The sequence below is a fragment of the Chiroxiphia lanceolata genome, unplaced genomic scaffold, assembly GCF_009829145.1.
Source record: "Chiroxiphia lanceolata isolate bChiLan1 unplaced genomic scaffold, bChiLan1.pri scaffold_49_arrow_ctg1, whole genome shotgun sequence".
NCBI classification, from domain to species: domain Eukaryota; kingdom Metazoa; phylum Chordata; class Aves; order Passeriformes; family Pipridae; genus Chiroxiphia; species Chiroxiphia lanceolata.
In genome coordinates this window covers 425,756-439,295 of record NW_022476524.1, presented here as the reverse complement: position 1 = coordinate 439,295, position 13,540 = coordinate 425,756, and the positions used below count along the sequence as shown (strand labels likewise).

The 13,540-nt window shown below is 52.0% G+C and overlaps 1 protein-coding gene across 2 annotated transcripts in view; it reads right to left on the bottom strand.

Moving 5' to 3' along the window:
* Positions 1-4,638: 4,638 nt before the first annotated feature.
* BRD4 (bromodomain containing 4) overlaps positions 4,639-13,540 on the bottom strand; it is a 58,484-nt gene continuing 49,582 nt past the window's right edge. Inside the window, exons 17-22 of one of the 2 annotated variants that reach the window (XM_032677307.1) lie at positions 12,304-12,416; positions 11,513-11,672; positions 10,059-10,195; positions 8,733-8,944; positions 6,540-6,777; positions 4,639-4,788 (exon numbers count right to left, since the gene is read on the bottom strand). In XM_032677307.1, the coding sequence (XP_032533198.1) occupies positions 4,720-4,788; positions 6,540-6,777; positions 8,733-8,944; positions 10,059-10,195; positions 11,513-11,672; positions 12,304-12,416 (929 nt within the window). In that variant the 3' untranslated portion in view covers positions 4,639-4,719. Of the gene's footprint in view, positions 4,789-6,539; positions 6,778-7,137; positions 7,244-8,732; positions 8,945-10,058; positions 10,196-11,512; positions 11,673-12,303; positions 12,417-13,540 lie in introns of those variants that run through there. The other variant, XM_032677308.1, reaches the window with a different exon arrangement.

Here is a 13,540-nt window from a genome sequence, read left to right as displayed (position 1 = left end):
GGGTGTGTGTCCCTTCCCTTGTTGGGAGGGGGGGGTGTCCCTGCCCCCCCCGTCCCGACACCGGGGGGGGTCCCCGTCACCGCCCTCGCTCTGTCGCGACACCAGACGGTCCCTCCCCCCCCGGAGGTCGCTGTCGGGGGGTCCCGCCCCCTCTGTCGCGACATGGGAGGGTCCTTCTGTCCCTCCCTCCCCCCCCCCGACCTTTTGGCGCCGCTTCCGCCGCTCCACGAGCCCGGCCCGGCCCCGCCCCCGCGCGCTGATTGGTCAAAGCCGGGAAGGGGGCGGGGCCAACCCGGAGAGGGGGCGTGATCAGACTCGAGGAGACCAATGGGAGCGCGGGGGGAGGGGAAAGGGGCGGGACAACCCCGTGGGCGGGGGGAGGGGCCTTTTCGGGGGAATTTGGGGCTTTTTTGATCCTGGTTTTCCCCCTTTTTTGGGGCCTTTTCCCCCCTTTTTTGGGGCCTTTTTTCCCCTTTTTTGGGGTCTTTTCCCCCCTTTTTGGGACCTTTTCCCCCTTTTTTGGGACCTTTTTCCCCCTTTTTTGGGGCCTTTTCCCCCCTTTTTGGGTCTTTTTCCCCCTCTTTGGGGCCTTTTTCCCGCTTTTTTGGGGTCTTTTCCCCCCCTTTTTGGGGGCCTTTTTCCCCCTTTTTTTGTGCCTTTTCCCCCCCTTTTTGGGGCCTTTTTCCCCCTTTTTGGGGGCCTTTTTCCCCCTTTTTTGGGACCTTTTTCCCCCCTTTTTGGGGGCTTTTTTCCCTTTTTTTTGATGTCTTTTTCCCCTTTTTTGGAGTCTTTTTCCCCCTTTTTTGGGACCTTTTTCCCCCCTTTTTTGGGACCTTTTTCCCCTTTTTTGGGTCTTTTTTCCCCTTCTTTGGGACCTTTTTTGGGGCCTTTTTTCCCCTTTTTTGGGGCCTTTTTCCCCCCTTTTTTGAGCCTTTTTCCCCCTTTTTTGGGGACTTTTTTCCCCCTTTTTTGGGGCCTTTTTCCCCCTTTTTTGGGGCCTTTTTCCCCTTTTTTGGGACCTTTTTTCCCCTTCTTTGTGGCCTTTTTCCCCCTTATTTGGGGTCTTTTCTCCCCTTTTTTGGGGTCTTTCCCCCCCTTTTTTGGGACCTTTTTCCCCCCTCTTTGGGGCCTTTTCCCCCTTTTTTGAGGTCTTTTCCCCCCATATTTGGGACCTTTTTTCCCCTTTTTTGGGGTCTTTTTCCCCCCTTTTTGGGGCCTTTTCCCCCCCTTTTTTGGGGTCTTTTTCCCCCTCTTTGGGGCCTTTTTCCCGCTTTTTTGGGGTCTTTTCCCCCCCTTTTTGGGGGCCTTTTTCCCCCTTTTTTTGTGCCTTTTTCCCCCTTTTTGGGGGCCTTTTCCCCCCTTTTTTGGGACCTTTTTTCCCCTCTTTTTGGGACCTTTTTCCCCTTTTTTTGGGGCCTTTGTTCCCCTTTTTTGGGGTCTTCTTCCCCCTTTTTTGGGGCCTTTCCCCCCCTTTTTTGGGACCTTTTCCCCCCTTTTTTGGGGCCTTTTTCCCCCTTGTTTGGGGCCTTTTTTGGGACCTTTTTCCCCTTTTTTGGGGCCTTTTTTTAAATTCCCTTTTTTCTCCATTTCCCTTTTTTTCCCCCCAAACCTTTCCCAGGTGGCGGGGTTGGGCCGCCCCACCCCCCTCCCCTTCCCTTTCCCCTCCCCCTCCCGCCCCTCCCCCTTTCCCCACGGAACAAAAACGAGGCCCAAACGGGGGGATTTTTGTTTTTTTTTATACAAAACCAAACTCGCTGCGTTTTTTATTCCACGAAGGGCAAAAAAAAAAAACCCGGCGGGAAAATCCTCCCCGCGCTCCGGGGGGGGGCGATTGGCACCCAAATAATAATAATAATTATTAATAATAATAAAAGGCCGGGCTCCAACGGCCCGGGAATTCCCGGGATTTGGGCGGGGAAACCACTGGATTCGATTGAAAACAAACCAAAAAAAAAATGAAGCCGAGGGGATGTTTGGGGGGGGAAAAGGAGGGGAATAATTCAAATAAAATCGAATAAAAAGTAAAATCCGACCCCGGCGGCGTTTTTGGGGGGAAAAAGGGAGAAAATGGGAAAGGGGGAGGGGAGGGAGGGGGGAAAGTGAGGAGGGAAAAGGGGGGAGAAAAGGGAAAAAAGGGGAAAAAAATGGGGGGAAGGGGTAAAGAGGGAGAAAAGGGAAAAAAAAAAGGAGAGGGAAAGGAGGGAATTGAAAAGGAAATGGGAAAAAAGGAGGAAAAAGGAAAAGGAGGGAAATGAAAAGAAAAGAGGAAAATAGAAAGAAAAAAGGAGGGGAAAATGAGAAGGGAAAAGAGGAAAAATGAAAAGGAGAAGAAGAAAAAAAGGAGAAAAATAAAAAGGAAAAAGGAGGAAAAATAAAAAGGATAAAAAGAAAAAAGGAGAAGAAAAGAAAAAAGGAAAAATCAAAAGGAAAAAGGAGGAAAATAAATTTAAAAAGGAGAAAAATAAAGGAGAAAAATAAAAAGAAAAAAGGAGAGAAAAATAAAAAAGACAAAATAAAAAAGAAAAAAATAAAAAAGGAGAAAAAAAAGGAGAAAAAATAAAAAGAAAAAAAGAGAAAAAATAAAAAAAGTGAAGTATTAAATTTAAGAAGGGGAAAAAAAGGGGGAAAAAAGGGGAGAAATGAAAAGGAGGAAAAAAGGAGAAGAAAAAAAAGGAGGGGAAAAAGGAGGAAAAAAAGAAAAAAGGAGAAAAAGAACGGGGAAAAAAAGGAGAAGAAAGGGGGAAAAAAGGAAAAAAAGGAGATAAAAAGGAGGAAAAAAAGGAGAAAAAAAAAGAAAAAAGAAAAAATGAAAAAAAAAAAGAGAAAAAAATGGGGGAAAAAAAGGAGGAAAAAGGGATAAAAAAGGGATAAAAAAAAGAGGAAAAAGGGGAAAAAAGGGATAAAAAAGGGATAAAAAAAGGAGAAAAAAGGAGGAAAAAAAAGAGAAAAAAAGGGGGGGGAAAGGTGAAAAAAGGGGAAAAAAAGGAGAAAAAAGGAGGAAAAGGGGGGAAAAAAAGGGGGGAAAAAAGGGGGGGAAAAAAGGAATTTAAAAAGGAGAAAAAAAATGGAGAAAAGGAGCAAAAATATAAAAATCCAAAGAAAACCAAAGAAATTTTAAAACCGAGGGAAAAGGAGTTGGAAAAAAAGGGGGAAAAAAAAGGAGGAAAAATCCGGGAGAAAGGAGGGAAAATCCGGGAAAAAGGAGGGAAAAATCCGGGAAAAAGGAGGCAAAGAGGGCAAAGGGGGAGGGGGGGGAGTCCCTGAGGCAGCGGGTGGGGTCGGGGCCCCTCCCCCCATCGCCCCTCCCCCAATTTTCTCCCGAAATTCCCAAATCCCACCAAAGCAGCCCCTCCCAAAAAGAATAATAAAGATTTTTGGGAGCCTTTTCCCGCCCCCTTTTTTCTTTTTTTTTCTTTTCTTTGTATTTTTTTTGCTGCCGCCAAAACTTTTCTGGCCCCTCCCCCTCCTCCTCCTGCCCCTCCCCCACCCCCCCAAAAAAAACAACTCAAAACAACCCAAAAAATCCCTCCAAAAAAACCCCAATTCGAATAAAATAAATCTCCCCCCCCCAAAAAAAAAAAAATCTGTGGGAAAGGAAAGAAAAAAAAAAAACCCTAAAATAAAAAAGAAAAAAAGTTAAAGTAAAAAATAAAATTAAAATAAAAAATAAAATAAAAAAAAATTAAAATTAAAAAATATTAAAAAAAAAGGAATAAAAAAGAAAAAAATAAAACGAAAAAAATAAAAAAAAAATTAAAATAAAATATAAAATTAAAGGAAAAAAAAAAAAAGCCAAAGGGGAGGAAAATAAAAATAAAAATGAAAATAATTCCCCTCCTGGTAAATCTGGGAGAGCTCGGAATTCCCTTTTGGAATTCCACCTGGAATTCTGCTGGGGAAAAAAATTCTTCTTGGAATTGCACTTGGAATTCTGGCCCCAGAGCTGCTGCTTTTTTGGGGTTTTTTTGGTGTCAAAAAAGGGCCGAAAGGAGGTGAAAAAAAAAAAACCCCTCCCCCCAAAAAACCCCAGAAGGGAAAAAAAAAAAAAAAAAAAAAAGGTGGAATTTGAAGCCAATCCCCAATTTTTTGGGTTTTTTTGGGGAATATTTCACGGACAGAATCTGAATTTCCAGCTATTTGTTATTTTTTGGGGTTGTTTTTTTTGACCAGGAAAAAAAAAAAAAAAAAAAACAGAGAGGAAAGAGAGAAAAAGAAAAAAATAAACAAAATAAAAGGAAATTTTTTTGGCTTTTTCTTTCTTTTTTTTTTTAGTCATTTGTGGGGGGGGGTTTTTTGGTCTTTTTTTTCATTATTATTTTTTAATTATTATTTTTTTTTGGAAGGGGGGATTTTTTTTTTTTTTTTGTTTACTTCTGGTGGTTTTTTTCCGTGCCTCTTTTTTTTTTTTAAATCCATTTATTTCCTCTTGTGGTTTGTTTTTTTTTTTTTTTTTTTTTTTTTTCTCGTTTTCTGCGGTTCTTTTTTCCGTGGTTTTTTTTTTTTTCCGTTTCGGGGAGAAAAAAAAAAAAAAAAAAACAAAAAAAAAAAAAAAAAGAAAAAGGAAAACAAATAAAAAATAAAAAAAAAAAAATCAAAAGAAGAGTCTCAAATCCTTCAGGGGGAAAAAAAAAACAAAACAAACGTTCCAACCCCCAACCCCCCCCCAGAAATCCAAGGAATTCCCTCCTTTTCCCACCCCCCGGGATCCCTCCGGCGCCGCTAGAAAAGGTTCTCCTCGAAAATGGCCAATAAATCGCTCTGGAAGTTCATGTCGATCGTCGCCGCCATCTGGGAGAGGGGGGGAAAAAAACGGGAAAAAAACGGGATCAGATGGGAATTCTTGGGGTTCCGGGGAGTGGGGGATTTTTGGGGATTTTTGGGGATTTTTTGGGGATTTTTTTCGGGATTTTTTCGGATTTTTTCAGGATTTTTTTGGGATTATTTCAGGGTTTTTTTGGATTTTTTTGCGGATGTTTTTAAGGTTTTTTCCGGAGTTTTTGGGATTTTTTTTCAGGATCTTTTTTTTTATTTTTTCAGGATTTTTTCCCAGATTTTTTGGGATTTTTTTCAGGATTTTTTTTTATTTTTCCGGGATTTTGTCAGGATTTTGTCAGGATTTTTTCAGGATTTTTTCGGGATTTTTTCAGGATTTTTTTTTTTCGGGATTTTTTCGAATTTTTTCCGGGATTTTTTCAGGATTTTTTTCGGATTTTTTCAGGATTTTTTTCGGACTTTTTCAGGATTTTTTCGGGATTTTTTCAGATTTTTTTGGGAATTTTTCGGATTTTTTTCAGGATTTTTTCAGATTTTTTTCTGGGATTTTTTTAGGATTTTTGTTGATTTTTTTTTGATTTTTCAGGATTTTTTTTGGAATTTTTTCGGGATTTTTTTTCAGATTTTTTCAGGATTTTTTTGGATTTTTTCGGGATTTTTTCGTATTTTTTCAGGATTTTTTTGGATTTTTTTGGGGGACCTTTTCGGATTTTTTCAGGATTTTTTTGGATTTTTTTCAGTTTTTTTTTTTACTTTTTTTGGATTTTTCAGGATTTTTGTCGGGATTTTTGTCGAGATTTTTTTTATTTTTTCTGGATTTTTCCAGGATTTTTTCAGGATTTTTTTGGATTTTTTTCAGTTTTTTTTTTTACTTTTTTTGGATTTTTCAGGATTTTTGTCGGGATTTTTGTCGAGATTTTTTTTTTTTCTGGATTTTTCCAGGATTTTTTCAGGATTTTTTTGGATTTTTTCAGGATTTTTTTGGATTTTTTCAGGATTTTTTTTATTTTTTTCCAGATTTTTTTCAGATTTTTTCCGGGATTTTTTTGGATTTTTTCAGGATTTTTTTTTTATTTTTTCAGGATTTTTCCCCGGATTTTTTTTATTTTTCCAGGATTTTTTTCGGGATTTTTTCAGGATTTTTTCGGATTTTTTTCTGGATTTTTTCCCGGATTTTCCAGGATTTTTTCAGATTTTTTCGGATTTTTCTGGGATTTTTTCAGATTTTTTTTTTATTTTTTCAGGACTTTTTTTATTTTTTGGCTCCTCAAGGGATTTTTGGGATCATTTTTTGGCTCCCCCCAGGAATTCTGGGATCTCTGGGACCATGCTTTGGCTTCCCAGGGGATTTTTTGGGATCTCTGGGATCATTTTTTGGGATCTCTGGGATCATTCTTTGGGATCTCTGGGATCATTCTTTGGCTTCCCAAGGGATTTTTTGGGATCTCTGGGATCATTCTTTGGGATCCCTGGGATCATTCTTTGGCTTCCCAAGAGATTTTTTGGGATCTCTGGGATCATTTTTTGGGATCTCTGGGATCATTCTTTGGCTTCCCAAGGGATTCTTTGGGATCTCTGGGATCATTCTTTGACTTCCCAAGGGATTTTTTGGGATCTCTGGGATCATTTTTTGGGATCCCTGGGATCATTCTTTGGCTTCCCAAGGGATTTTCTGAGGATACCCGGGACCATTTTCAGGGATTTTCGGGATAATTCCGTGGCTCCCCCCTGGAATTCCGGGCCCCCCCCCTCCCCCCGGCACTCACCGCTTCCCGGCGCCTCCTCTCCTGCTCCCTCTTCCGGGCCATTTCCCGCTGCTGGTCCAGCATGGATTGGGAATTGGGGGGTTGGGAGCTCTGGGGGCCCTGCGGGGCCGTCCCCGCCGCCGACACGGCCACGGCCACCGGCACCGGCACCGGCACCGGCACCGGCGGCTCCTGGCGCCGCCGAACCTCCTCGTGCACCCGGCGAGCCTGCTCCAGGGCCTCCTCCTCATCCCGGCTCCTGGGGAATGATGGGAATGATGGGATTGGGATCAGGGAGAGGGGATGGGAGCGCCTGCTCCAGGGCCTCCTCCTCATCCCGGCTCCTGGGGAGACCAAAAATCAGGGATACAGGGACATTGGGATCAGGGAGAGGGGATGGGAGCGTCTGCTCCAGGACAAACTCCTCATCCCGGCTCCTGGGGAGACCAAAAATCAGGGATACAGGGAGATTGGGATCAGGGAGAGGGGATGGGAGTGTCTGCTCCAGGGCAAACTCCTCATCCCGGCTCCTGGGGAGACCAAAAATCAGGGATACAGGGAATGGGGAATGATGGGAGCGCCTGCTCCAGGGCAAACTCCTCATGCCGGCTCCTGGGGAATGATGGGAATGATGGCAATGGGATCAGGGAGAGGGGATGGTGGGATTGGGATCAGGGAGAGGGAATGGGAGCGCCTGCTCCAGGGCAAACTCCTCATCCCGGCTCCTGGGGAGACCAAAAATCAGGGATACAGGGAATGGGGAATGATGGGAGTGCCTGCTCCAGGGCCTCCTCCTCATCCCAGCTCCTGGGGAGACCAAAAATCAGGGATACAGGGAGACTGGGATCAGGGAGAGGGGATGGGTGGGAGAAGGATGAGGGGATAGGTAGAACTGGGATCAGGGGATGGAGGGATGGGATCAGGGAGAGGGGATGGGTGGGAACAGGGATGGGGGATTGGGAGGTGGCTGGGAGAGGGATCAGGGATTGGGGAACGGCTGGGACGGGGTTCTGGTGGTTTGGGGGTGGTTTGGGGTTGGTTGAGGGTGGTTCTGGTGGTTTGGGGTTGGTTGAGGGTGGTTCTGGTGGTTTGGGGTTGGTTGAGGGTGGTTCTGGTGGTTTGGGGTTGGTTGAGGGTGGTTCTGGTGGTTTGGGGTTGGTTGAGGGTGGTTCTGGTGGTTTGGGGTTGGTTGAGGGTGGTTCTGGTGGTTTGGGGTTGGTTGAGGGTGGTTCTGGTGGTTTGGGGATGGTTGAGGGTGGTTCTGGTGGTTTGGGGATGGTTTGGTGCCAGTCACAGCGGTTTGGGGGTGGTTTGGGGTTGGTTACGGTGGTTTGGGTTTGGTTTGGGGATAGTTTGGGGTGGTCACGGTGGTTTGGGGATGGGTTGGGGGCGGTTCTGGTGGTTTGGGGATGGTTTGGGGGCGGTTCTGGTGGTTTGGGGATGGTTCTGGTGGTTTGAGGATGGTTTGGGGGTGGTTTGGGGTGGTTCTGGTGCTTTGGGGACGGTTTCGGGGCGGTCGCAGTGGTTTTGGGTTGGTTTCATGCTGGTTATGATGGTTTGGGGGGGTGGTTTGGGGGCGGTTCTGGTAGTTTGGGGATGGTTTGGGGGTGGTTTGGGGGCAGTTATGGTGGTTTGGGGATGGTTCTGGTGGTTTGGGGATGGTTTGGGGATGGTTCTGGTGGTTTGGGGATGGTTTGGGGATGGTTATTGTGGTTTAGGGATGGTTTGGGGGTGGTTTGGGGGCGGTTCTGGTGCTTTGGGGATGGTTTCGGGGTGATCACAGTGGTTTTGGGTTGGTTTCATGCTGGTTATGATGGTTTGGGGGGGTGGTTTGGGGGCGGTTCTGGTGGTTTGGGGATGGTTTGGGGATGGTTTGGGGGTGGTTCTGGTGGTTTGGGGATGGTTTGGGGGCAGCTCTGGTGGTTTGGGGATGGTTCTGGTGGTTTGGGGATGGTTTGGGGATGGTTCTGGTGGTTTGGGGGTGGTTTGGGGGCGGTTATAGTAGTTTGGGGATGGTTTGGGGGTGGTTTGGGGTGGTTCTGGTGCTTTGGGGATGGTTTTGGGGGTGGTTGTAGTGGTTTTGGGTTGGTTTCATGCTGGTTACGATGGTTTGGGGGTGGTTTGGGGGCGGTTACAGTGGTTTGGTGCCGGTCCCAGCGCTCTGGGTTTATCTGGGGTGGGTCCCACCCCTCGGGGCCGGCTCTGAGGCCTCACCTCATCCTCTCCTGCTCGCGCCGCAGCCGCTCCTTCTCCCTCTCCACCTGCTCGGCCTGGGCCTTGAGGGCCTTCTCCCGCTCCTCCTTCTCCCGCGCCGCCCGCTTGAACTGCTCGAAGCTGTCGCTCGACGACTTGGCCGTGGCCGCCGGCGCCGCCGGGTGCTTCTGCACCAGGGAGGCCCACGAGCCCATGTTCTTGATCTTCAGGTCCTGCCAGGGGGTGGAAGGGCCAGGTCAGGGCACGGGGAATGGGCCTGGGAATTCTGGAACCCGCCCGGGGATCGGCTCCGGGGGCTCCGTGAGCTCGGGGAGGGGTCCCCTGGGCCTGGAGAAGCTCGGGGGGGTTCTTGTGGGTCCAGTTCTGGAGGTTCCCCAGGTTCCTTTGGATGTCACCCCCTCCCTGGGACTGGAGAACCCTGGGAGGTTCTTATGGATCCAGTTCTAGAGGTTCTCCAGTTCTGGAGCTTCCCCAGGTTCCTTTGGATGTCACTCCCTCCCTTGGCCTGGAGAACCTTGGGAGGTTCTTATGGATCCAATCCTGGAGCTTCTCCAGGTCCCTCTGGGTGTCACCTCCTCCCTGGGCCTGGAGAACCTCAGGAGGTTCTTATGGATCCAGTTCTGGAGCTTCCCCAGGTTCCTCTGGATGTCATCCCTTCCCCTGGTTCTTATGGATCCAGTTCTGGAGCTTCCCCAGGTCCCTCTGGATGTCACACCCTCCCTGGGCCTGGAGAACCTCAGGAGGTTCTTATGGATCCAGTTCTGGAGCTTCCCCAGGTTCCTCTGGATGTCACCCCCTCCCTGGGACTGGAGAACCTCGGGAGGTTCTTGTGGATCCAATCCTGGAGCTTCCCCAGGTTCCTTTGGATGTCACCCCCTCCCTCAGCCTGGTGGAACCTTGGGAGGTTCTTATGGATCCAATCCTGGAGCTTCTCCAGGTCCCTCTGGGTGTCACCCCCTCCCTGGGCCTGGAGAACCTCGGGAGGTTCTTATGGATCCAGCTCTGGAGCTTCCCCAGGTCCCTCTGGATGTCATCCCTTCCCCTGGTTCTTATGGATCCAATCCTGAAGCTTCCCCAGGTCCCTCTGGATGTCACCCCCTCCCTCGGTTCTTATGGATCCAATCCTGGATTTTCTCACACCCCCAATCCCAGAGTGTTCCAAGGTCCCTCTTGATGTCCACCCCTCCCTCAGCCTCTCCCCCCCCATTCCCACTGGGATCAGCCCCCCCCCCCATTCCCCGGTGGTCCCACCTCATTCCCGGAGCTTTCCCCGGGAATTCTCCCCAATTCCAGGCGGATTCTCTCCCGGATTTTGGGGCTCCTCACCTTTTTTGGGGCCACGGGGGTCTTGGGCTCCTGTTTCTGCCGCTCCTTGTCGGGGGCTCCTGGGGCAGGGGGGGGCTGTTCCGGGGGGCGGATCACGGGACGGGCCCCTCCCCCCTCCAGGGGCTTCAGCTCCGGCCCTGGAAAAGTGGGAATGTCGGGGGGGGAGGGGATGGGAGAGACCCCCGGGGAGGGGGAACTGTGTGGGGGTGGGGATGGACAGAGAAATTGGGGGGGTGGGGGGGCTTGGATACTGAAATTGGGGGGGGGTTTGGACACTGAAATTGGGGGGTGGGAGGGTTGGACACTGAAATTGGGGGGGATGGGGGGGCATGGACACTGAAATTGGGGGGGGGGGGGGTTTGGACACTGAAATTGGGGGGATGGGGGGGCTTGGACACTAAAATTGGGGGGGATGGGGGTCTGCAATCCCCAAAATCAAGGGTTACGGGGGTCTCCAACCCCCAAACTGGGGGTTCTCCTACCCCAAAATCGAGGGTGATGGGGGTTCTCCAACCCCAAACTGAGAGGTATGGGGGTCTCCCACCCCAAAATTGAGGGTGATGGGGGTTCTCCAACCACCAAACTGGGGGTCTCCAACCCCAAACCCGGGGGGGTTCCGGGCAGGACACCCCCCCTTCACTCACTCTGGGGGAGGTGTGGGGGTGCTGGGGGGAAGTCCTGGGGGGTTCTCTAACCCCAAAACCAGGGGTCATGGGGGTTCCCCAATCCCGGAACTGAGAGTTATGGGGGTCTTCTACCCCAAAATCGAGGGTCATGGGGGTTCTCCAACCCCAAATCTGGGGGTTCTGGGGTTTCTCCAACCCCAAACCAGGGGGGGTTCCTGGGGGGGTTCTCTAACCCCTAAACTGGGGGTTCTGGGGTTCTCCAATCCCCAAAACTGAGGGTTATGGGTGTCCTCCTCTACCAAAGTTTGGGGGGCAGCCCCCCCACTCACTCTGGGGGAGGTGCTGGGGGGGTTCTGGGGGTTTCTCCCACCCCAATTCCGGGGGGGTTCCGGGCAGGACACCCCCCCTTCACTCACTCTGGGGGAGGTGTGGGGGTGCTGGGGGGGGTTCTGGGGGGTTCTCTAACCCCAAAACCAGGGGTCATGGGGGTTCCCCAATCCTGGAACTGGGGGTCATGGGGGTCTCCTACCCCAAACTAAGAGTTATGGGGGTTCTCCAACCCCAAACCTGGGGTTCTGGGGTTTCTCCAACCCCAAACCAGGGGGGGCTCCGGGCAGGACACCCCCCCTTCACTCACTCTGGGGGAGGTGTGGGGGTGCTGGGGAGGGTCCTGGGGGGGTTCTCCAACCCCTAAACTGGGGGTGATGGGGGTTCTCCAACCCAAAACTGAGATCATGGGGGTCTCCAACCCCAAAACTGGGGATTCTGAGGAGCTCTCCAACCCCAAACCCGGGGGGGTTCCAGGCAGGACACCCCCCCCTCACTCACTCTGGGGGAGGTGCGGGGGGGCTTTGCCGCCCTCGGGGTGCTTGGGGGGGTCCTGGCGCAGGGGGGGGCTGAAGGTCTCGTTCCTCACGACGGGCGAGTGCATCTTCTCCTCCTTCCCCACCAGCGGCTGCGCCTGCACCACGGACGCCGCTCGCAGCTCCTGCCACCCCAAAAAAAACAACCCCCCCAAAACTCCGCTCAGGGGCCGCCCGGGGAGACCCCCCAGACCCCTCCTGCCCCACCCAACCCCCTCTCCATCCTCCCCCAAACCGGGGCACCTCAGAGGTTTGGGGACGTTCTCTAACCCCAAAACCAGGGGTCATGGGGGGTCTCCAACCCCAAGTCTGGGGGTCCTGGGGGGGTTCTCTAACCCCAAAACCAGGGGTCATGGGGGGTCTCCAACCCCAAGTCTGGGGGTCCTGGGGGGGTTCTCTAACCCCAAAACCAGGGGTCATGGGAGTTCTCCAATCCCAAAATTGGGGGTTATGGGGGTCTCCTACCCCAAAATCAAGGGTCATGGGGGTTCTCCAAGCCCAAATCTGGGGGTCCTGGGGGGGTTCTCTAACCCCAAAACCAGGGGTCATGGGGGTTCCCCAATCCCAGAACTGAGAGTTATGGGGGTCTCCTACCTCAAAATCGAGGGTCATGGGGGTTCTCCAACCCCAAATCTGGGGGTCCTGGGGTTTCTCCAACCCCAAACCCGGGGGGGTTCTGGGCGGGACACTCCCCCTTCACTCACTCTGGGGGAGGTGTGGGGGGGGGTTTTCTGGGCCCTCGTGGCCGGTGGGTACCTGTTTTTTTGGCTGGATGCTTTGCTGAGGTGGCGACTGGTGGACGAGGGCCTGGAAGGGCGGCATCTGTGGGGAATGCATCAGGAGAGGGGAGGGGGCTTCCCGCAGGTGACCTGAGGACGGGGTGGGGAGGGGTAAAACGGTCAGGGTCGCGCGTTGGCAGTGCCCCCGTGGTGCACCGGCACCGCCCCGGCACCGCCGCGCCCACCCCGGCACCGCCACGCCCACCCTGGCACCGCCACGCCCACCCCGGCACCGCCACGCCCACCCCGGCACCGCCATGCCCACCCCGGCACCGCCACGCCTACCTCGGTACCGCGGCGCCCATTCTGCCACCACCACACCGGCCCTGGCACCGCCACGCCCACCCCAGCACAGCCACGCCTGCCCTGGCACTGTCACACCTACCCCGGCAACGCCACACCTGCCCCGGCACCACTGCGCCTGCCCTGGCACTGCCACGCCCACCCCAGCATTACCACACCCACCCTGGCACCGCCACACACCCGCCCCTGCACCGGCACGCCTGCCCCAGCACTGGTGTGCCTGCCCTGGCACCGCCACGCCCACCCCGGCACCACGACGCCCACCCCAGAACCACCCCGGCACCGTCGTGCCCACCTTGGCACCATGACGCCCGCCTTGGCATCAAGACGCCCACACTGGCACCGCCACGCCCACCTTGGCCCCGCCACGCCCGCCCCGGCACCACCACGCCCACCTTGGCACCACCACACCCACCTTGGTACCGCCACGCCCGCCCCAGCACCACCACGCCCACCCCGGTATGGTCACGCCCACCCTGGTTTTGTCACGCCTGCTCCAGCACCACCACGCCCACCCCAGTATGGCCACGCCCACCCTGGCTTTGCCACGCCTGCTCCAGCACCGCCACGCCCGCCCCGGCACCGCCCCTGCTCTACGGGGGGAGGAGACCCCCTGGCTCAAAAGAGAGACCCCCCCTGAGGTCTTGGAGCCAGCGGGATGGGAGGGACACAAGGACGACGGTCCCGCGTCGGGATGTGCCCAAAAAATGGAGAATCCTGAGTTCTGAACGGATTTGAGGAGCCCGAGGCCCTCAAGGATGGAAATCGTGGTGCTCCTCAAGGATGAAGATCTTAGTGTTCCTCAAACATGGAGATCTTGGTGTTCCTCAGGGATGGAGATCTCGGTGTTCCTCAAGGATGGAGATCTTGGTGTTCCCCAAGGATGGAGATCTTGGTGTTCCTCAAGGATG